This window comes from Canis lupus, chromosome 5 (genome assembly GCF_048164855.1).
Source record: "Canis lupus baileyi chromosome 5, mCanLup2.hap1, whole genome shotgun sequence".
Lineage (NCBI taxonomy): Eukaryota > Metazoa > Chordata > Mammalia > Carnivora > Canidae > Canis > Canis lupus.
This window is the reverse complement of record NC_132842.1, coordinates 18,451,683-18,478,239: the sequence shown is the minus strand read 5'-3', so window position 1 is coordinate 18,478,239 and position 26,557 is coordinate 18,451,683. Positions and strand designations below refer to the sequence as shown.

The 26,557-nt window shown below is 37.5% G+C and overlaps 1 protein-coding gene across 7 annotated transcripts in view; it reads right to left on the bottom strand.

Moving 5' to 3' along the window:
• LOC140633280 (coiled-coil domain-containing protein 7-like) overlaps positions 1–26,557 on the bottom strand; it is a 356,022-nt gene that overhangs the window by 141,202 nt on the left and 188,263 nt on the right. For all 7 annotated transcript variants that reach the window (XM_072825599.1, XM_072825602.1, XM_072825600.1 and 4 more), the window contains 4 exons: positions 19,111–19,221; positions 15,737–15,844; positions 3,456–3,566; positions 617–727 (listed from right to left, as the gene is read on the bottom strand). In XM_072825599.1, coding sequence (XP_072681700.1) covers positions 617–727; positions 3,456–3,566; positions 15,737–15,844; positions 19,111–19,221 — 441 coding nt within the window. The remainder of the gene's footprint in view (positions 1–616; positions 728–3,455; positions 3,567–15,736; positions 15,845–19,110; positions 19,222–26,557) is intronic.

Sequence of the window (26,557 nt, the reverse complement as noted above, 5' to 3'; positions counted from 1 at the left end):
GGAAAGGGACAGTGTGTCTCACTCCAGAAGGAGCAACTGCCAAGTTCTAGTCATGCTTAGGCTCTTAGCTCCAATAAATACAAAGGATGCCCAGTTAATGGTGGTCACACATTCTCTACATGACTATCTTGATGATGACACCCATCAATTAGATTACCAAAAAGACCTCTACTTTGCGTGGGGCATGACAACAGAATGCCCTGAAGGTTCTCCAACTATCCGATATAGGCCATGCTTCTCCTTGCCCCTCTAATTCATTTTGCCTTTTGAGTTACAAGTTTAGCACATCTGTTTGCCAATTAAAGCATGTTGGAGGTGCCTGTTTGGGCTTTTGGCCCAATATCCTGTAGTTGACTGAAAGTAAACACCTTTTGAGGGACTATTGACTAGTTATTGGGTTTTAGTGGACACTGAGTTCAAGAGCCTGCCATGAAATCATCTTACGAATAGATATTCCAAACAAATGTTAAATGGGTTTTATGATATTAATATTTTAGGTCAAATTGTAAATTTTCCATAAATTATATGTTCAAATGCATGTTCATGAAGTAAATAAAAAAGATCTTATGATATTCATTTTTAAAAATGTAAAGTGATCTTTAATTATATTACTTACTCTTAGATTTTTTCTCTCTGGAAGTTATTTGTTTCTGTACTTGCATTTGAAGTTTTGACACTGAATCTTGATGCTTAAGCATAAGATTTTTGTCTGGTACATAATCATGAACTACAGAAAGAGATTTATTTAGGCTATTAATAGAAAAAATAGATCTACTATAAAATGTCTAGATTTAAAATTTGTAACAAACACACAGCAATTTTTTTTCTCATTTTAATAATGTTATAGGCAAGTTGCCATACCAGATGTGACATGAAAATTGTAAGAATACTTTTAATGGGTATGTGTTGAAGCTGTATCACTAATGTCTCTATTATAATGTTTCTTTTTTTAAGATTTATTTATTTATTCATGAGAGACAGACAGAGAGAGAAAGAGAGGCAGAAGGAGAAGCAAGCTCCTTGCAGGGAGCCTGATGCGGGACTCGATCCTGGATCCTGGGATCATGCCCTGAGCCAAAGGAAGATGCTCGATCACTGAGCCACCCAGGTGTCCCAATTATAATGTTTCAAGTATAATATTATACTATATACAGTCTCTAGTTTCTTGGGTTACTTTAATACTTTAATATACATAAATATAATATACTATATACTATTTAATATACATAAATATAATATACTAATATACTATTAAAGTATTTAATACTTTAATATACATAAAGTATAATGATGTATACTTTAATATACATTCAGACAACTAAAAGAAAATTCCTATGTATGAGGTTATTAATTACAAAATACCTGCAAATTGCCAATATTTACAACTATACAAATTTTTAAACTGAGCAGAGTGGTGAAATAAACTAAGGTATATACTATACATTATGTTGTGTATAAATTATAGTAGATAATGTTGTACAAACAAAGGTACATACAGCTGTAATGTGAATGATACAGATCTCTATAAACTAACTTGAATGGATTACTAGGAATAACATTAAGTTAAAAAAATGAAAAGGGGAATGTTACTTTTGGGTAGAGAAGAAGAAAATATATATAAAGACAAATAGAGGAAACATAATAAATATATCAGAAAGCAGGGACACCTGGGTGGCTCAGTGGTTGAGCTTCTGCCTTTGGCTCAGGGTGTGATCCCACAGTCCTAGGATTCAATCCAGCATTGAGTTCCCCAGGGGCAGCCTCCTTCTCCCTCTGCCTGTGTCTCTGCCTCTTTCTGTGTGTCTTTCATGAATAAATAAATAAAATCTTTTTTTTAAAGCAATATAATTAGTTATCTACAAAATGACAGGGGAAGACTGAGAGAGGGATGGCATTGTTCTAAGCATACCTTTCATATATTTTCAACTTTTGGAAGTAGATTCATGTTCTACATTTTCAAAATAAAACTAAATCAATAAGGGTAAGAAAGTGGAATGAAAATTGAAAACAAACTTAGTCAAGTGAAAATGAAACTGCTGAAGGAAAAATAAGAGCAATAACTCACCAGTATAATATTTAACGTAAATTCTTACTCTTGGACATGAGATTTGGGGTAAGGAGGGGCAGGTGGACCAAAAACAAATCATGAAATATTTCTGGTTGGTTTATTTTTCCAGTGGTATGTGCTAACCACTTCTGAAACCATTTGAAAAGCATTACAAGATTAGGCAAATGAGTAAATGTGTTGATGTTGTTTAGAGGTCCAGCTACTCCAGTCCCAGGGCCCATAAAATGGTAGGAGTCTTTAATTTGGGGTCTCTTCAGCTGTGAGACTATCCCTCACTTCTGTATGCATTAAGGTATCTGACCCTTGCCTGGTGCTCTTCCATGGGGTAAAATAGAACATTAGTAAAGCTGGTACTCTCCCCTTTCCAGAATATAGCCTATACTATGGTAGTAAAAGAATAAAAGTTAATTATTACTCTAAGTTTGGCTTATTTTAATAGATCAATTAAAAAACTGCATCTCTCTCTAGCAAATTACCACAATGAATGTGTGGTCAATGAAACACAATACTTTCCCAAAGGAATACTTTGGGAAGTACTATGAGTCTGCAAGACATGATAGGGAGAAGGATATTATTAGATTATTTGCATAAGAGCCAGGGGGCACTTTGCCAGTTAGGCAAAAGCCTTTCAGAAAGTACTAGAAGATACCATGGGGCTTTCTAGAGAGCTATTGTGTTGTTTACATAAGCTTTTCAGTTCTTTAGGGGAACAACTGTCTTTTTCTTTTTAGCCCCTGATTCACCTAACAAGATGCCCATTTTTGCACAGTAACTACTGTTAGTTCTAGCATGCTGCTAGAACTAATGGACAATCTATGATGCAGTGAGCTACTGAGACTCACACTTTAATGAAAAAGAGGACAGAATCCTGAGGATTGCTTTGTCCAGCAACTCAGAGATCTTGGGACTTGGGTAGTTTGCCTTCATGAAGAAAGAGGTTCATCTTGTTCAACTAATGAGGGAGAGGAGCAAACTGTAGGACTCATGATGGTAGCACTCCTTCAGAGAGCCTTGACAGTGCCCATATTGACCAAGGAGGTAGAGAAAAAGGGAGGTGAAAGACATGAACATCTGAGGCCATTCTCTTTCCTTAAGGTACTATTTTGGCTCTGGGTACTGTTTTGATCTCCTGAGGGCCCAAAAACAGATGAATAATTGAAAATTATTGTTATTCAGATTGCTTGTCTTGTGGTCATAAAATGATCTTTAGACCAGAAATTCCAACCAAAGGGTAGCAATATTTTTGCTTTTTTCTCTAGCCATCTTAGAGTATTCATATTTTGGTCAAAGTGTAACATTTTTATAAAATATATGTTCAAATACATACTCATGAACCAAAATAGAAACATCTAATTTAAAATAAAGTTATTTGTAATTTTATACTTACTACCAAGTCTTTCCCTCTTTTGAATTATTTGTTTCTTCACTTGAATCTCTGGTTTTGACATTGAGTCTTGATGCTCAAGCACATGATTTTCATCTGGTACTTCATACTGAACTACATAGAGAAGTATTTAGCCAAGTAAATAAAAAAGAGACATATTGTGAAATACCTAGATTTCAAATTTATAGCAAGCATTTTTTATTTTTATAAAGTTATAAGTTAACTATCATAATGCTATATCTGATATAAAACTGTTAGAAGAGTTTTAATGGGCATGTGTAGAAAGCATTTTATCATATCATTAATATTCCTAGGCCTCAAATGTGTTTTACCTTAATCTCTAGTTTTCTTAGGTTTTTAATGTTTTCAGTTAATATATATTTATAGACAAAACAATGAAAATATATATGCACACGATTATTCATTCTAGCATAGTTGTAATTGCAAAATCTCAAACCACTTAAATGCACAAGCATAGAAAATTGATAAAGTATATAAATTATGATAATATAAACTATAGGATATAATGAGGTACAGTTGTACACACAAGTATAGAAGGAATGTTATATAAACATTCCCTATAAACTGACTTGATGGTATTTCTATGAAATGATGTTTAGTGGAAAAGAACCTGAAAGAAAAAATATCTAGTATGCTATCTTTTAAGTATGAAAGGGAAATGGGAGGGGGGAGGAGTGTTGGTGAATGAAGAGAGATACTTACTACTTACCTTTATAAAATGAAACACAGGAAATATAAAACAGAAAACAATGTAATTGGTCACTAAAAGTCACTGTAGACACTGCTGAGTTTTACCCAGTGACTTCTGTTAGCTCTTATTATGTCTCAGGCACTCATGGATAGGCTATGACACAGCAAGTTTTTGAGACTCATGTTTAATGAGTTGCTTTAAACTTGTTGCTTTACCAGCAACTCATAGCCTTGGGTAGTGGGGCTCCAACCATAAAGAAAATAATCTTGTTAACTTAGTGTAGGACAGTGGAACCTGTTAGATGTGTCGCACAGACACACTGGTTCTTTTTTTTTTTTTTAATTTATTTTTTATTTGTGTTCAACTTACTAACATACAGAATAACCCCCAGTGCCTGTCACCCTTTCACTCCCACCCCCCGCCCTCCTCCCCTTCTACCACTCCTAGTTCGTTTCCCAGAGTTAGCAGTCTTTACGTTCTGTCTCCCTTTCTGATATTTCCCACACATTTCTTCTCCCTTCCCTTATTTTCCCTTTCACTATTATTTATATTCCCCAAATGAATGAGAACATATAATGTTTGTCCTTCTCTGACTGACTTACTTCACTCAGCATAATACCCTCCAGTTCCATCCACGTTGAAGCAAATGGTGGGTATTTGTCATTTCTAATGGCTGAGTAATATTCCATTGTATACATAAACCACATCTTCTTTATCCATTCATCTTTCATTGGACACCGAGGCTCCTTCCACGGTTTGGCTATCGTGGCCATTGCTGCTATAAACATCGGGGTGCAGGTGTCCTGGCGTTTCATTGCATTTGTATCTTTGGGGTAAATCCCCAGCAGTGCAATTGCTGGGTCGTAGGGCAGGTCTATTTTTAACTGTTTGAGGAACCTCCACACAGTTTTCCAGAGTGGCTGCACCAGTTCACATTCCCACCAACAGTGTAAGAGGGTTCCCTTTTCTCCGCATCCTCTCCAACATTTGTGGTTTCCTGCCTTGTTAATTTGCCCCATTCTCACTGGTGTGAGGTGGTATCTCATTGTGGTTTTGATTTGTATTTCCCTGATGGCAAGTGATGCAGAGCATTTTCTCATATGCATGTTGGCCATGTCTATGTCTTCCTCTGTGAGATTTCTGTTCATGTCTTTTGCCCATTTCATGATTGGATTGTTTGTTTCTTTGGTGTTGAGTTTAATAAGTTCTTTATAGATCTTGGAAACTAGCCCTTTATCTGATATGTCATTTGCAAATATCTTCTCCCATTCTGTAGGTTGTCTTTGAGTTTTGTTGACTGTATCCTTTGCTGTGCAAAGCTTCTTATCTTGATGAAGTCCCAATAGTTCATTTTTGCTTTTGTTCCTTTTGCCTTCGTGGATGTATCTTGCAAGAAGTTACTATGGCCGAGTTCAAAAAGGGTGTTGCCTGTGTTCTTCTCTAGGATTTTGATGGAATCTTGTCTCACATTTAGTTCTTTCATCCATTTTGAGTTTATCTTTGTGTATGGCGCAAGAGAGTGGTCTAGTTTCATTCTTCTGCATGTGGATGTCCAATTTTCCCAGCACCATTTATTGAAGAGACTGTCTTTCTTCCAATGGATAGTCTTTCCTCCTTTATCGAATATTAGTTCACCATAAAGTTCAGGGTCCACTTCTGGGTTCTCTATTCTGTTCCACTGATCTATGTGTCTGTTTTTGTGCCAGTACCACACTGTCTTGATGACCACAGCTTTGTAGTACAACCTGAAATCTGGCATTGTGATGCCCCCAGATATGGTTTTCTTTTTTAAAATTCCCCTGGCTATTCGGGGTCTTTTCTGATTCCACACAAATCTTAAAATAATTTGTTCTAACTCTCTGAAGAAAGTCCACGGTATTTTGATAGGGATTGCATTAAACGTGCATATTGCCCTGGGTAACATTGACATTTTCACAATATTAATTCTGCCAATCCATGAGCATGGAATATATTTCCATCTCTTTGTGTCTTCCTCAATTTCTTTCAGAAGTGTTCTATAGTTTTGAGGGTATAGATCCTTTACATCTTTGGTGAGGTTTATTCCTAGGTATCTTATGCTTTTGGGTGCAATTGTAAATGGGATTGACTCCTTAATTTCTCTTTCTTCAGTTTCATTGTTAGTGTATAGAAATGCCACTGATTTCTGGGCATTGATTTTGTATCCTGCCACGCTACCGAATTGCTGTATGAGTTCTAGCAATCTTGGGGTGGAGACTTTTGGGTTTTCTATGTAGAGTATCATGTCATCGGCGAAGAGGGAGAGTTTGACTTCTTCTTTGCCAGTTTGAATGCCTTTAATGTCTTTTTGTTGTCTGATTGCTGAGGCTAGGACTTCCAGTACTATGTTGAACAGCAGTGGTGAGAGTGGACATCCCTGTCTTGTTCCTGATCTTAGGGGAAAGGCTCCCAGTGCTTCCCCATTGAGAATGATATTTGCTGTGGGCTTTTTCATAGATGGCTTTTAAGATACACCGGTTCTAAAGTCCCTGAAAGCAGCCACTTTGCCCAAAGAGGACAGGGGGACAGGGTGAAAAAGACACAGATAATCAAGACACTCTCCTTCTATTGGCTGCCATTTGGTTTCTGAAAAGTTTAGCCCTCCCATGATGAGTTCCCTGCCTCTGAAAATATTATGTAGTTACTCAACAATGGAATCTCAAGGAGAAAATGGATGGATTTTCCACTAAGAATCTTCTGGCCAGGGGGTAGTGAGCCATAGCAGGCTAAAGCACAGCCCCATAAGAATCAAAATGATAGGGACAGTTGGTGGCTCAGTCAGTTAAGCATCTGACTCTTGATCTCAGCTCAGGTCTTGGTCTCAGGATAATGAGTTAAAACCCTACAAAGAATCAAAATGATGATGACATTTATTACTAATATGAGACCTATTCCTTCTGCCTCCTTCCAGTGATATTAACATGAATCAGAGAACTCTACCTAATTTACCTGGAGTTCTTGGCTTTCAAAAATAAGTAAGACTGGGGGCAGGTTAAGGTCTCTCTATCTCCACTGGCATTTGAGGATGTATGGTTTTGAGTTTAAAGAGGTGATGAGGAGAAATTGCATAAGTTGGGACATTTGGATTCTAGTTTATGAGTTACTATGATTGTCACAATTCTGACACAGGATAAGAGGGAAATAATGCTATCTGACCCTGACACCTGACAATGGATGTCTCTTTGGGGCTGGTAAGCCTCCATTTTTATAACCCGCACTACTAAATATATTATTAACATGGATATATTTTCTATGTGAACTCCAACATGGATCAGCCTCAAGTTTTAATGAGTATTGCTGCATTTGGGGTCATTAGTGGGGCATATGGAAGACTGTAAACCTACCAGACTCCCAATATCTAGAGATTTGCCTCCAAAACCAACTTCACAGGGGTGAAAATATTTATATCCCCACTGCTGAGTTTAACTAAGTCAAAGATCTCCATAAGACTATTTCATTATTCATGAATTAAGTCATCCTGTGCATACAGCCTTGGGTGCTTAGTCAATTAATTATAGGTAGCTTAACTATGGAACAACCTAGGACACTGGTGTTACTTGATATTGCGACTGCCATAGAAGTTACTGCTTCATAGCATCCCCATCCATACAGATGATCAGAATCAGTTTGCCTTATATGTAATAGGTTGCAGTAGACCTTTAATCCCATTCCACAAGGCTATGAGCTGGAAAAAGTCCCATTTCTAGATAGAACACTATCCTTCTACAATATTGATGACATCCTTCTAGTCATCAATAGCCAAAGGCATCCTAGTCAAAGGCACTACCCAACAAGGACTAGATGTTGTGTTGACCCACTTTCAGCAACACAGCTGAGTCATTAAAATGGACATAGAACAAGTTAAATCCCTGGAAAGGGGCAATATGTTTCATTTTAGGAGACAACTGCCAAATCCTTGTCCTCCCAACATATACAAAAGAGACTTGGAAATCTGTGGGACTATTCTGACTGGCACTGTCACATTCTCCTCTGTGGGATCCTGATTGCAATTATCTATTGAGTTACCAAAAAGGCCTCTACATTTGAGTGAATCTGGTGGATTTCAACCAACAACATGCTCTGGAAGTTATAACATGCCTTCTAGGCCTCTATGAGTGCATTTAAGTTACAGGTCTCAGCAACTTTTTATCAGTTGGGAGTCTTTGGAAAAAGGCAACTATACAGACAGTGGATTATCAGGCTTTTGAACTCATAACCAACTGGAGCTGACTGAAAGTTACACACCCTTTGAAAGAATTACTGGCCTGTTATTGGTTTTGGTGGATACTTAATGCATGAGTCATGGCTTGGAAACAGTATTACAGCTAGAAAAATTAACTGAAAATTATGATTACTTTAGCTTTTGCTTTCATTTTTTAAAGGCATTTATACTTTAGATAAAAGTGTAAAACTTCTATATAGATTTGTGAATCAAAAAAGTCTTTGGATGCAATTAAAAATAATTTAAGATAACAATTATTATCCTTACTAGTATAGTCTTTCTCTTTAGAAATTCTTTGCCATTTTACTTATATTTGGGTTTGTAACATTGATTCAAGGTGCTTAAGCATGAGATTTTCATCTGGTACTTTATCAGGAGCTACATAGGAAAATATTGAGTCCACTAAATGAAAAATGGTTATATTATGAAATCTCTATAATTCAAATTTATAACAAGTATACAGCAACATTCTCATTTTTATAGAGCTATAACTAAATTATCAAAATTCTAGATCTGACAAGATTATTGTGAGAAGAGTTTTAACACATGTATGTTGAATCTCTCTCATTACTTCATTAACATTTCTAGTCATCATAGATAATTTATATTGGTCTGTTTCTCTTTGGCTACTACTTTAGAAATCATATAGATTTCACAGACCAACGAATGAAAATGCATATGTACAATTTATTAATTACAGCATTATTTGTAATTGTACATTAATGTAGAAACATGAGAGACTGAATGAATAAGCTAATATATATGGCATAAATTATGTAAATTATGGTAAATAATGTGGTACAAAAAGCTGTACATAGAAATGTAAAAGGAATGAAAATGGTTTCTCTAAACTGACTTGGAGGGGTTTCCAGAAGATAATATTAGGTGAAAAAAGAAGAGGGGCTTGTTGTATGGTACCTTTTAGGTAAGGAAGAAGGGCAAATAAAATAAGAAAAAGAGAGAAAATGAATTAGAGACTTACCTTTTATACAATGAATGCAAGTGAGATATTAGAAAACAATGTAGGGATCCCTGGGTGGCGCAGCGGTTTGGCGCCTGCCTTTGGCCCGGGGCGCGATCCTGGGGGCCTGGGATCGAGTCCCACGTCGGGCTCCCGGTGCATGGAGCCTGCTTCTCCCTCTGCCTGTGTCTCTGCCTCTCTGTCTCTCTCTGTGTAACTATCATGAATAAATAAATAAAATCTTTAAAAAAAAAAAAAAAAAAGAAAACAATGTAATTGGTTACCTACAAGATGAAAGGGAGAAGACTGGGGATAAAATGGTTCTGTTCTAAGTATATCTCTTTATGTATTTGGTTTTCTTTTGGAAGCAGGTTCCAGTTAAAATTAAAAAATAAAATTAACTCACAAAAGAGGAACTACATCTGAAAGCAAACTTATTATTATTTTATTTTATTTTATTTTTAAATTTATGATAGTCACAGAGAGAGAGAGAGAGGCAGAGACATAGGCAGAGGGAGAAGCAGGCTCCATGCACCGGGAGCCCGACGTGGGATTGGATCCTGGGTCTCCAGGATCGCGCCCTGGGCCAAAGGCAGGCGCCAAACCGCTGCACCACCCAGGGATCCCTGAAAGCAAACTTAAAGAAATGAACCTAATTTATAATATTGAGGTGTGTTCCCTCCATCCCTACACTGTGGGGAGTTTTAATCAAAAAAGGATGGGACGCCTAGGTGGCTTAGCTGTTGAGCATCTGCCTTTGGCTCAGGGCATGATCCTGGAGTCCCGGGATCCAGTCCAGTATTGGGCTCCTGCATGGATCCTGCTTCTCCCTCTGCCTATGTCTCTGCCTGCTTCTCTCTCTCTCTCTCTCTCTGTCTGTCTCTCTGTCTGTCTCTCTCTCTCTCCCTGTCTCTCATGAATAAATAAATAAAACCTTAAAAAAAGAAAGGATACTGTATGTGTCAAATACTTTTTCTGCATCAGTTGAGAGGATCATACGATTCTTGTCCTTCCATTCATTAATGTGACATATCACATTGATTGATTTGAGAATGTTGAACCACCCTTGCATCCCAGGAATAAATCCCACTTGGGCATATTGAATAATCCTTTTAATGTACTGTTGGATACTACTGGCTAATATTTTGATGAGAATTTTGGGATATTGGTCTATAATTTTCCCTTTTGATGAAGAAAATAAAAACTGGTGGTATCACAATGCCAGACTTCAAGCTATATTACAAAGCTGTCATCATCAAGACAGTATGGTAACAGTATGGCAGAAAGACAGACACATAGATCAATGGAACACAATAGAGAACACAGAAATGGATCCTTAACTCTATGGTTTTAACTAATCTTCAACAAAGCAGGAAAGAATATCCAATGAAAAAGGACAGTCTCCGCAATTAATGGTGCTAGGAAAATTGGACAGCCACATTGTAGAAGAATGAAACTGGACCACTTCCTTATACCATACACAAAGATAAAAATAATGGATAAAAGACCTAAATGTGAGATAGGAATCCATCAAAATTCTAGAGGAGAACACAGGCAACAACCTCTTTGACCTCAACTGCAACAACTTCTTGCTAGACACGTCTCCAAAGGCAAGGGAAACAAAAGCAAAAATGAACTATTGGGACCTCATCAAGATAGAAAGCTTCTGCACAGCAAAGGGAACAACCAACCAAAACTAAAGGCAACCTACATAATGGCAGAAGATATTTTCAAATGTCTTATCAGATAAAGGGCTAGTATCCAAGATCTATAAAGAAGAAACTCAACACTCTAAGAACAAATAATCCAGTGAAGAAATGGAGAAAAGACATGAACAGACATTTCTCTAAAGAAGACATATAACTGGCCAACAGACACATGAAAAAAAAATGCTCATCATTGGGGAAATGTAAATCAAAACCACAATAAGGTACCACCTTATACCTGGATGTCTAGGTGGCTCAGTGGTTGAGCATCTGCCTTCAGCTCAGGGTGTGATCCTGGGGTCCTGGTATTGAGTCCTGCATCAAGCTCCCCATTGGGGTCCTGCTTCTCCCTCTGCCTATGTCTCTGCTCTCTTGTGTGCTTCTTATGAATAAATAAATTTTTTTTTAAAAAAGGATACCACCTTACACCAGTCAAAATGGCTAATTAACAAGTCAGGAAATGACAGATATTGGCAAGGATGTGGGAGAGGGGAACCATTGTGCACTGTTGGTGGAAGTGCAAACTGGTGCAGCCACTCTGGAGAACAGTATGGAGGTTCCTCGAGAAGTTAAAAATATAGTTACCCTATGACTCAGGAATTGCACTACTAGTTATTTACCCCAAAGAATATACTACAAAAGTAGTGATCCAAAGGGGCACCTGCACCCCAATGTTCATAGGAGCAATGGCCACACAGCCAAGCTGTGGAAAGAGTCGAGATGTCCATTATCAGATGAATGGATAAAGATTTGATATATATCTTGTATATATCTGTATGCGTGTGTACACACACATGATGGAATATTACTCAGCCATCAAAAAGGATGAATATTTACCATTTACATCAGCATGGATGGAACTAACGGGCATTATGCTGACTGAAATAAGTCAATCAGAGAAACACAATTATCACATGGTTTCAATTCCATGTGGAATATAGGAAACAGCATAGAGGATCATAAAGGGAAGGGAGAAAAAACTGAATGGGAAGTCATCAGACCAGGAGAAAAACCATGAAAGACTCTTTTTTTAAAATTTTTTTAAATTTTATTTATGATAGTCACAGAGAGAGAGAGAGAGAGAGAGAGGCAGAGACATAGGCAGAGGGAAAAGCAGGCTCCATGCACCGAGAGCCCAATGTGGGATTCGATCCCGGGCCTCCAGGATTGCGCCCTGGGCCAAAGGCAGGCGCTAAACCGCTGTACCACCCAGGGATCCTGAAAGACTCCTAACTATAAGAAATAAACTGAGGGTTGCTGGAGGGGAGGTAGGTGAAGGGATGAAATAATTGGGTAATGGACATTAAGGAGGCACATGATGTGATGAGCACTGGGTGTTATATGCAACTGATAAATTGTTGAACACTGCATCTGAGACTAATGATGTACTATATGTTGGCTAATTGAATTTAAATTAAAAAAAGGAAATAAACTTACTAAATAATAAAGAAAAAAGCATTAATGCAAACAACTCATCAATATAATATTTGACATGGAACCTCATTCACAAATAAGAGCATGGAGGAGAGAGTATAAACACATGACACGTGTAAACACATGACAGAATATTTTTAGTAGGCTTATTTTTCTTTTCTTAAAAGATTTGATTTATTTTTTGAGAGAGAGAGAACAAGCAGGGAGAGAAGGAGTGGACAGAGGGCTCCCTGCCAAGCAGGGGGCTCCACGCCAGGCTCGATCCCAGGACTCTGGGATGACCTGAGCCTCGGTAGGCTTATTTTTCCATTTGCTAAGCAATTCCAAAACAATTTTGGAAGCATAATAAAATGAAGCAAATGGGAAATGTATTATGTTATTCAGGGTCAAGATTTACACAGTGGAAGAAAGGACACACATATGAAATGAAGGCAAGATAAGGCCCTGAGGGGATAGACTAGTATTGAAGGATTCCAAGATTTACTATGAATTCTACATATGTCTATGCATGTTTACATGCACATGTATACATATGTAGGCATAGAAGTGTTATGAATGTGTACATGTATGTGAATATATCTAAGGAACCTGACTCTAGGTGAGATCTTATGTATGATGTTTCAGACACAAACATAGACAATTATAAAGGCATTACCTGGTACTTAGCATGGGGGAAAGAAGCTTCCAACCCACAAAGACTTGATACACAACCAATCATAGTCTCAACACCCTCTTCCCTGAAGCTCTTGCCCATAGCACATTCTTACTCCAGTTGCTTTCAGTTGGAGGCTTCCTTATAGTGGCAGGGAGGAGGGCCTTCACTGAAGTATTGTTAGGCACTGCATCTGCCTAGCCCACCTCCCTGCTGGGCACTTGAAGAAATTTTATGTTTTACTTTAGTAGTCAGGACTTTTCTAATCCTAGCCCTGCCACCACTACCTCCCAAGAACATAGGGTCCATAAAATAGCAGGAAACTTTTCTTCGGGGATCCTTCAGCTGTGAGATGATCCTCCCCTATATCTCATGCCAGTTTGCACTGATACATCTAACCCTCATCCACTGCTGCTCCAAGAGGAAAAATGGAACATTGGTGTAGTTAGGTCATTTCCTGTTTAGATTCTTGATTATACTATTGCATTAAGTGAATTAAGGCTTAATTATTACTTTCATTTTGGCTTGTTATTTTAATTGACCAACTCAAAAACTGGCATCTCTGACAAACCGAGCAGCAAGCAGAGTAAATTAAGTCCAATACCTTTATGGAAGGCATACTTTGGAATATGCTAGTGAATCTGTGGGACATTCTGGGGTGGGGTAGTGGGGTGCTACAAGATCATTGCCAAGAGCCTGAGAGCTACCTGAGACACATAGGCAGTCAGACCAGTATGTTTTGGATGGTGCTAGCAAACCATGTGGGGTACTCTAGGAGAGCATGTTTTGTTGTTTACATAAGCTTTTAAGTTCTGAGGGGGGAACAAAATTTCTTCTCTTTAGACTGATTCATTGGCCAAGACACCTGCTGGATCAAATTAGAGTTTCACAAGGGGGTCCTCAGTAGAAAGATAGAGACCTTTACTTTGGTCAGAATTTAATGGGGAGGTGGGAAAGAATTGTGTTTCTTGGGCCTTTGGATTTAGTGCTATATGACTGTGATCTTCACAACTCCTGATATGAAGAGGAGGGGAAAATACATAATGTTCATTGGGTAAGGGTAAGGGATCTGGATAGGGATCTCATTAGGTCCGAGGCCATTACCAATGTGACCCTTACCCAGATCCAACTGTGTAGATATTTCCCTTTAGATCACTGCCAACTTCCATTGTTATAGTCCCATTAGTATATATATATATTATTATATTATTAGCATAGATGAGTTGTCAGTGTGAACCTCCACTTGTACTAATTCCTCAGCCCTGATAGGAATTTCTTCAGTTAATTCCATTTATGTTGACATGTGGAAGACTGAACCTATCCAATTACCAGTGTCTAGCATTTTTGTTTCCCAAAACACTTGCCTGGGGGGAAAAATGTATAGCTGCCCTAATTACTTGGCTGAATGAATTGAAAGTTCTCCATGAGACTATTTACCTATTAAGTAATTCAGTCAATCCGTGCTCACAATTTCAGGTGTATAGACACTCAACTGATCTACACAGCTTAATGTTGTAGTACAGTCCTTACACCTATGGTATTTGACATTGTGACAGTGTTACAGTCTGTCCAAACCTGAGGGAACTTGGGATGTGGCAATCAATATTTTGAATGTCCTTTTCAGCATCCCTTTATTGTACATGATCATGATCAGTATGCCATTTTGTGGATTGGGTTGCCATACACCACTGTTGTACTACAGTACAAATTCTCTGAATATCTATCATCAACACAAAAGTGTTGAAATGAAAAAGTCCCACTCTCATAGAAAGCAATAGACATCTACTCTATTGATTATATTGACCAACATGGGTACCACTAAACAAATACTGGTTGCCCTGCAGACCCACACATAGCAACTCAGTGGGGAGTTTATTACAGGCAAGATACAGTTACCAGGTACCCTAACAAAATTCCTCAGCATGCTCTGTAAGGGGCATAATATCTCATTTCAGAGAAGAGTGCCCAGACTTGGTCCACTCTACTTCAACAAGTGAAAACTCAGCAACTGATTGGACAATTCAGTTACTTATGCTCCCATATTCCCCACGTAGGATATGTATGGTGCCTATCTGTAGGGTAAGTAGAAGGGTCACTTCCTTTCAGTGGGGTTATGACCAAGAGGATGCCTCAGAGGCTCTCCAATAGGCCACCAGGATGCTCTTCCACAGAGCCCCTCTAATCTTTATCGGCTCTTGAATTACAGAACTTAGCAGCATTATTCACTAAAACAAGGTACAGCAGAAGGCCACCGACACAGGTCAGAAGCAACCCTTTGGGCTTTTAAACCTATATCTCTAGGAGTCAGATGAAAGGTACACATTCTTTCAGAGACAGTTACAAGGCCTTGGTGGGATACTGAGTAATTGCTCTATAACCATTAAATAACCATGGAACAAGAAATACCAACCAAATAGTATGAATTCTTCTGCTTTGTTCTCTAGTTATCTTAGGGTACTTACACTTTGGGTCAAGGATGATATCTGTAAATTATATGCTCAAATACATATTCATGAATCAAAGAAAAATGATCTTCCAAATGAGTTTTATTCAAAGTTATCTATAATTACTATACTTACTACTGACTCTTTCCCCTTTAGAAGCTCCTTGTTTCTTTACTTGCAGTTGGGTGTTTGATATTGAATCTTGAGGTTCAGTCACAACATTTTCAGGTACTTTATTGTGAGCTACATAAAAAGAGGCATTTAGTCCAATAAATGGAAAAACAAATACATTGTGAGATTCCATGCTTCCAAAATATTGACAAATGTACAGCAATGTTTTCTCTCATTTTTAAAAAGTTTTAAGTAAATTATAATTCTAGATCCAATATAAAAATGGTGAGAAGAATTTTAATGGATATGTATTGAAACTGTTTCATTATTTTGTTAATATTCATAGTTCTCAAATGTTTCAATTTAGTCTTTTGTTTTCTTAATACTTTAAGTTAAAACATAATTATAGACCAAGCAATGAAAATATATACGCACAAGATTATTCATTACAGCATATTTGTTATTGCAAAATACTCAAAACTACATAAGAGTGCAAACATAGGAGATTAGTTTAATAAACTAAAGTATATACTATAAACTATGGTAATATCGATTATAGTATATAGTATGGTCCAAACAACTGTATGTGCAACCATAAAGGGAATGAAAAAAGATCCCATCAAATTGGGAAGAATTTCTAGGATATAATGTTAAGTGGAATAAAAACTGTTAGAGAAGATATCTAGTGAATTCTCTTAGGAAAGAAAAAAAGGAAATTTTAAAATGGATATTTATCTTTATAAAATGAAAAATGACAAATCAGAAAAAAAGTAATTTTTTCCAAAGTCATTGTAGACCATGCTTGCTGGATTCCACTGAATAGTTATTGTTAGTGCTTGGAATGTCCCTAGCATTGATGAACAACAGCCTATGATGTAGTAAATTTCTGAGACTCATTTTTAATGAACAAGTATACAAAAACTTCAGAATTGTTTTGCAATTCTGAGTTGAGGTGACCATATAATATGGGGTAGTTTACCTTCATCATTAAGGAAGTAACCTGTGAAACTTGGTGAGGGGATTCATTACAACAGACCCACTTATTCAGAGTGCACTCATGGTGGCCACTTGCCCAGTGAAGACAAGAAAGGAGGAGGGGAGGCAATAACATGAACACTAAATATACTCCTTCATCAGCTCCTTTCTCAGGTTTGGCCCACCCAAACCACATTAAGTTTGCTAATACCAAAAAGGTTGTTTGGATCACCTTTATAGTCACCTGCAAGATACCTAATGAGCCATTCTTGTGGTCCTTTTGTTGAACAATGAGTAGGTAGGTAATGAGACTGTTAACTAGACTTAGGTTTACAGGGTCATTTGTGCTGCCTTTGCTGGCTTCTAGCTCAATTAAGTGTCCTTATAAGGTTATGTCAATTGGTTCACAAGACAACCTGGATCTTAACTGACAAACTTCAGTTCAAAAAAATCCCAGCTAATATGAGATAACAATGTCTGCCTAACGAGGGGAGTGACTAAAAAATGTTAATCAGGAACGCACTTCTGAACAATCAAGGAAATCTCTGGGTCTGGTTTCTTGACAATGGAGTCTCAAGGATGATATTAATGGACTCACCATCAAGAATTCATGACTAGATAGTGGTCCAAAGGTTACCCAATATGTAGCCCCACTAGAAGCCAAATGGTAATGATATCCATGATTAACACAAGTGTTCTTTCTTCTGAACTTCTCAGTGAATCTTGAGATAACAGGAAACCTCCCTGCCTCCCACCCCCTACTTTTACTCAGTCTTTCAACTTTCAAAACAAAATAGAATTAGAGTTGGTTCAAGGTCCCTATACCCCAAAACATGACATGAGGATGTATGCTGAGGTCATACTTTAAAGGGAAAGATGGATGAAAATTACATTTCTAAAAGTGTTAAGACATTGGTATACATATGATTGTGATCTCTACAGGTACTGACACTACGATGAGGAGGAAACAGATAATACTCAATTGCTTTGGGTCTAAGCTCACCAAAATGGACCCCTATCCAAACTCAACTATGGGTATATCCCTACAGACCACTAAAAATCCCCATTGTTATGGCTTCCATTAATGAATGTATTATAGCATAGATGTATTTTCTATATACATCTCACTCATTTTTATCCCTAAGACCCAATGACAGCTTCTGTGTTTTGGGGCATTTAAGTTTGGCATATGGAAAACTATAAACCTACCAGGCGACCAGTGCCTATCATCTTTGCCATCCCAAAAAAACCACCTGAGGGGAGCAAAAAAATATTTGCCTTCATTGGTGAGCTTAATGAAATAAAAATTCTCCATGACATTTTTTTCTCTATTCATAAGTCCTTTCAGTCTGTGTATAAGGCTTCAGGTGCCTAGAGACTCAATTGATTATTGTCAACTAAACCCCATAGTACAGAAGTAGATGCTGATGTCACTTGGAATTGTGACCTTCACAGAGGTTTACTGTCCAAGCTGAGTGAAATAGGTATGCAGCAACTAATATCACAAAAGCCCTTTCTGGCATTGATGTTCACACAAGTAATTAGGATCATCAGTTTACCTTATGCGGAATGGGTTATAATATACTTTTAATGTCCTTCCATAAGCTCATAACCTGGAAAAAAATCCCTGTTTCCAGATCAAATACTAACCTTCCACTATATTGATGACATTCTCCACTGGACCCAGACAAGAGTACTACCCAACAAGGACTGAGTACTTTAATGACCTTCATACAGCAATGTAGCTGAGCCATTAAGATAAACAAGGTACTAGAATCTGATAACCAAGTGAAATACTTGGGAGCCAAATGAAAAGGGGTACATTGTCTCATTTCAAGCTCCATGGGGTCAAGATTCCTTTTTTCCCTCTCTAGCCTGACAAATACAAGGGAGGCCCAGCAATTAGTGGGCCTATTCAGTTACTAGCACTTTCATACTACCCATGCAGGCATCTCAGTGGCATCTATTTATTAGATTACCAAAAAAGTTTCTACCTTTGAGTGGGTCCTAACCAATAGAATGGCTTACAGCTCCTCCAACAGGCCTCTCGGGCCACCCTCTGATTTGTTCCTTTGATCCACATTTGACTTTTGAGTTACAGTTCTCAGCAACTTCTCTACCAATTTGAGTCTATGACAGAAGAACACTGACACAAGTCAGAGGTGACTGTTGAGCTACTGAACCCAACATCTGCCTGAAAGGCATATACCACTTAAGATACTATTAGTCTGTTATTGGGCTTTAGTGGATATTGAGCACATGATCCATGGATATGAAATGGTCATACATCCAGAAACCAACAATAGTTATGAATACTTTGATTTTGTTCTCCAATTAGGATATTTTAAATCAAAGTGTAAATTTTCTATACAAATTTATGAACTACAAAAAGATCTTCTGATATGTATAATTATTATACTTACTAGTGAGTCTTTCCCTGTTAGCAATTTTTTGTTTCTTTACTTGCAGTTGGGTTTTTGACATTGACTCTTGATGCTCAAGCACAGGATTTTCATCGGTTATGTTATTATGAGCTACATAAAGAGATACATTTAAAGCACTAAATAGAAAAATAGATCTATTGTGAAATTCCTGTTTCAAAGTTATAACATCTATAACAGCATTTTCTTTCACATAAACAGTTATAAATAAATTACTATTATATGAAGCCTGACATGAAAAAGATGACATAAGTGTTGAAGCTACTTCCTTAATTCATAAACATTTCTTGCATTAAATATGCTATATTAGTCTAATTTTGCATTATTTATACTTTAGGTAAATGCGTATTAATATAAAAAGTGAAAATATATATGTACATTATAACCATAACATTATTTCCTACCGCAAAATATTCAAAACCACATAAAATGTTCAAGTATAGAAGACTCGATGAATAAAATAAGTTATATCCTATGAACTATGGCATGATATAAATTTTCATAAGTCATGTGGTAAATAAAGATCTTTATAAATTGACCTAGAAGGATTTCTAGGAGATAAGAGGGAAAAGAAACATCAAAAGGGAATTATCTGCATTCTACCTTAAAATTTAAAAAGAAGGGAAATTTTTTAAAAACAGAAAACAAAATAGAAGTGCCTGTGTGGCTCAGTTGGTTAAATGTTGGATTCTTGATTTCAACTCAGGTCATGATCCCAGGGTTGTGAGATCAAGCCCCCATTGGGCTCTGCACCTAGCATGGAGTCTGCTTCAGATTCTCTCTCTCCATCTTCCTCATCCTTCTCCCCCCTCCCTCACATACACACATATTTTCTCCCTCCCTCTCTCAAATAAATAAATAAAAGATAGATAAAAAAATAGATACTTAGCTTTAAAACAGAAAACACAGGAAGTATGTTAAGAAAAAAATACAATTGGGGATGCCTGGGTGGCTCAGTGGTTGAGTGTCTGACTTTGGCTCAGGGAGTGATCCCAGAATCCCAGGATTGAGTCCCACATTGGGCTCCCTGCATGGAGCCTGCTTCTCTCTCTGTCTATGTCTCTGCTTCTCTCTCTGTGTGTGTCTCTCATGAATAAATAAAATCTTAAAAAAAAAGAAAAGAAAAATATAATTGATAACTTACAAGATGAGAGAGGAATACTAGGGAAGGAATGGTAATCTGTAACTATACCTTTTTGCTTATTTTCTACTTTTAGAAGTAGGTTCATGTCTATGTCTTTCTCTGTGAGATTTCTGTTCATGTTTTTTGCCCATTTCATGATTGGATTGTTTGTTTCTTTGGTGTTGAGTTTAATAAGTTCTTTATAGATCTTGGAAACTAGCCCTTTATCTGATACGTCATTTGCAAATATCTTCTCCCATTCTGTAGGTTGTCTTTGAGTTTTGTTGACTGTATCCTTTGCTGTGCAAAAGCTTCTTATCTTGATGAAGTCCCAATAGTTCATTTTTGCTTTTTTTTCTTTTGCCTTCGTGGATGTATCTTGCAAGAAGTTACTGTGGCCGAGTTCATAAAGGGTGTTGCCTGTGTTCTCCTCTAGGATTTTGATGGAATCTTGTCTCACATTTAGATCTTTCATCCATTTTGAATTTATCTTGTGTATGGTGCAAGAGAGTGGTCTAGTTTCATTCTTCTGCATGTGGATGTCCAATTTTCCCAGCACCATTTATTGAAGAGACTTTCTTCCAGTGGATAGTCTTTCCTCCTTTATCGAATATTAGTTGACCATAAAGCTGAGGGTCCACTTCTGGATTCTCTATTCTGTTCCATTGATCTATGTGTCTGTTTTTGTGCCAGTACCACACTGTCTTGATGACCACAGCTTTGTAGTACAACCTGAAATCTGGCATTGTGATGCCCCCAGCTATGGTTGTCTTTTTTAAAATTCCCCTGGCTATTCGGGGTCTTTTCTGATTCCACACAAATCTTAAAATAATTTGTTCCAATACCCGCCTTTTGCTTCAACGTGGATGGAACTGGAGGGTATTATGCTGAGTGAAATGAGTCAATTGGAGAAGGACAAACATTATATGTTTTCATTCATTTGGGAAATATAAATAATAGTGAAAGGGAATAGAAGGGAAGGGAGAAGAAATGCGTAGGAAATATCAGAAAGGGAGACAGAACATAAAGACTCCTAACTCTGGGAAATGAACTAGGGATGGTGGAAGGGGAGGAGGGCAGGGGGTGGGGGTGAATGGGTGATGGGCACTGAGGGGGGCACTTGATGGTATGAGCACTGGGTGTTATCCTGTATGTTGGCAAATTGAACACCAATAAAAAATAAATTTATTATTAAAAAAAGAAGTAGGTTCATGTTCGACATATTCCAAAAATTGAAATAAAATCAACAAGTATGAAATGGAAAGAAAAAAAAATAAAAATAAAATGGAAAGAAACTCAAAGAAATGGAACTACTGAAGAAAAAGTATTAATCTAAGTAATTCAGCAATGTATTATTTGACACAAATCCTCATTCTTTAACAAGAGAGTAGGGAGTAGACTATAAACATATTACAAAATCTTTCAATAGATTTATTTTTTTAGTGGTATATACTAAGAAATTCTGAAATAATTTCAGAAACATTTTAGGGATAAGCAGATGAATAAATGTGTTGATGTTCAGAGTCAGGTTTACACTGTAAAACAAAGGTCATATGCATTTGGAGTAAAAGAACACAAGAACAAGTACTGAGGGGATGAACTGAAATTGAAGAGTCCATGAGAACTCATGAATTCTAAATATGTCTGCATGTGTGTATGTATGTATATATGTACATATATGTGTATGTTTGTATGAATATGTGTATGTGTATAGATATGTATGTTTATATAGGAGTCCAACTTTAGCCCAAAATCTTATATTTGACATTTTTAGGTCCAGTTATAGACAATTGCAAAGTCTCTACCTGTCAATACTCATGGGGGTGTGGGGGTGGAATTTGCCACCCTACACCAAGTTTAATACATAGCCAGTGAACTTCAGACACTGGCGGTAGTTGTGGTCAAGGACTAAGACCCATCCATGCCAGGCTCTTATGCATTCTGCATCACAATGCCAGATGCCTCCATTAGAAGCCTCCTTTTGAAAAGGGGAGGAGTCAAGCAATACACTATACTTCTCAGGCACTTCTCAATAAACAACTTACTAGTGGAATTTGAAGATATTTTACTCATTTCAACTCAGTATTTAGGAATTCTATACTCCTAGTCATCCTACATCAACATCTGTAAGGCTCCTGGGTTCAAAAGTAGACAAGAACCTTTTGTTTGGGGTCCTTCAGCTATGAGATGATCTTCTCCCAAGCCTCACTACCATCTAACCCTTTCTCGGTTTGGTTCTGTGGAGAAAATGAAACCTTGATATAGCTAGGGCCTCTTCCTGTTTAGATTCTTGTTTATACTATTGCAGTAAGTCAATAAGAGCTTAATTGCTACTTTTGATGAAATCAAATTACTACAGTTTGACGAAGTCAAAACTGGCAGCTTTTTTCTCTGATAAATTGTCACAGTCAACAATAAAGAAAAATTCCTTTCTGGAAGAAGCACTTTGGGAGGAGCTAGTGAGTCTACAACACTCTTTTGAGGCATACAACTGGACCATTTGTGAAAGTCATAGAGTCCTACATGGCACATCACCAGTCAAGACAATGTATCTCCAGAAGTACTAGTGGATACCACTGGGGCTTTCCAGGAAAGTACTTATGTGTTATTTACATATATATATATAAGTATATTTACATATACTTTTCTCTTTAAGTTCTGAGCATGAACTTTCTATTTAGCTCCCAATTCACTGGTCAAAACATACATTTGGATCACTATTGTAAAGACAATAGTGGCTCCCAAGAATTACCCTGGTGGTCCCTAGTAGATCTACATTGATGGAGTGAGGATGATATTTTTAACTTAGACTCAGATTTCTAGGTTTATTTGTGCCACAATTGTCTTATATAAAGCTCAATTAAAAGTCTTCATGAAGTCCAGTCAATTGGTCTACCACACAGTTTATATCTTAACTGACAAATTTCTGGGCATGAAATAGTGGTTATTGTCAAAATACCAAATACGGACCAGCAGAAGAAGTGATTAAAAATGGTAATTGGGAAGCTACACCTGGACAATCTGAGTAGACTTTCAAGAAGAGATATATGGGTTTGGTTGCCCTTCTCTCAAATGAAGAGATTGAGGGTCTCTTCACCAAGGTACCCATAGATAGGAAATATCCAGGAGTACTCAAAGGGCTATACCACTACAGTACACAGGATGACAGTTACTATGATTAAAACAAGTGTTATCACTCAGGTCCTTCCAGTGATTTTTTTTTCTTCCAAGTTTTTTTTTTCTCTTCCAAGTTTTTATTTAAATTCCAGTTAGTTAACATGTAGTGTAATATTAGTTTCACATATAGGATGCAGTGATTCACCACTTACTTACATATAACAACCTGTACTCATCACAAGTGTCCTCCTTAATATCCATCACCCATTTAATCCATCCTCTCACCCACTTCCCCTATAGACACATAGATCATTGGAACAGTATAAAAAACCCAGAAATGACCCACAACTATATGGTCAGTTAATCTTCAATAAAGCAGGAAAGAATATCCAATGGAAAAAAAGTCAGTCTGTTCAACAAATAGTGTTGGTAGTACTGAACAGCAACATGCAAAAAAATGAAACTGGACCATTTTCTTACACCATACACAAAACAAATTCAAAATAGAGTAATGAACTAAATGTGAGACTTGAAACCATCAAAGTCCTAGAGGAGAACAGAAGCAGTAACCTCTTTGACATCAGCCATAGCAATATCTTACCAGATATGTCTCCTGAGGCAAGGGAAACAAAAGCAAAAATTATTGGGACTACATCAAAATAAAAAGCTTCTGCACAGGAAGGAAACAGTCAACAAAACTAAAAGACAGCCTACAGAATGGGAGAAGATATTTGCAGATGACGTATCTGATAAAGGTTTAGTACCCAAAATCTATTAAAAAACTTATCAAACTCAACACCCAAAAAACAAATAATTCAGTTAATAAATGGGCCGAAGACATGAAAAGACAACACATCAGATGGCTAACATTCACATGAAAAGATGCTCAACATCACTAATCATCAGGGAAATACAAATCACACGTCAGAATGGCTAAAACTAACACAGAAAACAACTATTGGTGAGGATCTTGAGAAAGGGGAACCCTCTTACATTGTTGGTGGGAATGCAAACTGGTGCAGAAACTCCAGAAAACCCTATGTAAATTCCTCAAAAAGTTAAAAATAGAACTATCCTACAACCCAGCAATTGCACTACTAGGTATTCACCCACAGGATACAAAAATACTGATTTGAAGGGATACATGCATCGTCATGTGTATAAAGTATTATCAACAATAGCCAAATTATGGAAAGAGCCCAAAAGTCCTTCCATGAATTTTAACGAGTCAAAGAGCCCAGCCAATTTTTACTCTGAACTTTCAGCTTTCAAAAATGAAAAAACTATTGGGTGAGTTACATTCCAGTATACCCAGTGGATGCCTAAGTACCTCTGCTAAGGAAAGAAATTAACTGAGAAATGGTAGACAATTGTGTTTCTTTTAAATATTTTACTTATTTGAGAGAGAGAGAGAGAGAGAAAGAATGAGTGAGGGGAGAGGCAGAGAGAGAAGCAGACTCCTTGCAGATGGGAGAGCCCCATAAGGGGCTTGACCTGAGCCAAAAGCAGATGCTTACCTGACTGAGCCACTAAGGCACCCATTGGGAAATTGCATTTCTTAATGCCTTTTGAATAGTGGTGGATAAGTGGTTGTAATTACAACTTTTGACATCAGGATGACAGGAATACAAATAATGCTGACTGGTTTTAGGTCTGAGGTCAACACCAGTGGAACTCTTACTCAGACCAGACTATGAGTGGGTCCCCTTGGATCAACAAAAAATTCCATTGTTATGGTAACCAACAAAATAAATGTATTATTGTTGGAGGTATATTGTCTATATGCAACTCCACTCACATTATTCCAAGCCCTGATGGAGATTGCTGCATTTAGAGCCATTTTAGAGGGGGCATAAGGAGACTCTGAATCTACCTAATTGCCAGCACCTAGCACCTTCTTGGGAAAGAAAAGTAAACACTGCCTTCTTTGTTGGGCCTAAGACAGCAAAATCTCACTGAAGCTATATCCACATTCAATAAGTTAGATGGCTCATGTGCCTGGCCTTGAGTTCATAGATATTCAGTTGATTTTGGTCATTCAATCCATAGGACAGCCCTTGCTACCAATGTTATCTGACACTGTGACACTTGTAGAAACTATTGTTGGGAGTGTAGGAACTTGTTATGAAGCAATTGATATTGCAATCCTTTTCAGTATCCCTCTACATGAGAATTATTAGGATCAGTTCTTACATGGAATGAGTAAAAGTCATCACTCATACCCTTCTACAAAGCTGTCAAAATTTTCTGTTGCAAATGCATAGATCATAACCTGGAAAAGATCCTACTATCAGAGGGAGTAGTAGCCTTCCATACAATTGATAATAGCATCCAATTGCATCCAGACAAGGAACTCACCATCAAGAGCTGGACATCCTGCTGATGCACATGTGGTGCACTTGATGGACCATTATAACAGACAAAGTTCAAGTACCTAGTATCCAAGTAAAATTCCTGGGCATGATCTCAAGAGGTATGATATCTCATTCAATAAGAGAAGACTGGGGGATCCCTGCGCCCTGGGTGGCGCAGCAGTTTGGCGCCTGCCTTTGGCCCAGGGCGCGATCCTGGAGACCCGGGATCGAATCCCACGTCGGGCTCCCGGTGCATGGAGCCTGCTTCTCTCTCTGCCTGTGTCTCTGCCTCTCTCTCTCTCTCTGTGTGTGTGTGACTATCATAAATAAATAAAAAATTTAAAAAAAAAATAAGAGAAAACTGGCTTTGGCCTTCTTCACTCCAATAATTTTAAAGTAGACCCAATGATTGATAGAACTGTTCACCTACTTGCATTCTCAATGCCCTCTATCAATAGTGTTATGAGAAAGATCATTTACTTTTAATGGATCCACAACAAGAAGAATGACCTGAAAGCCCACAAACAAGCCACTGAGGCTATCCTTCCTCTGGGCTCCTCTGATAAATTTTGCTTTTTGAATAACATATCTCAACAATCTCTCTATTCACCAGTTGGAGCTTAAGGAAACACCAACAAAGTTCAGAGGCTTCTGTTGGACTTTTGAATCCATCATCTCTAGGAGTAGTTAGCTGAAAGATATACACCTTTAAGAGACAATTAGTGTTCTATTATTGGGCTTCAGTGGATATTGAGCAAATGCCTCATGACTATGAAATAGTCTCAATATAAGCAAATCCAACCAGAAGTTATCAATAGTTTTGCTTTTGTTCTTT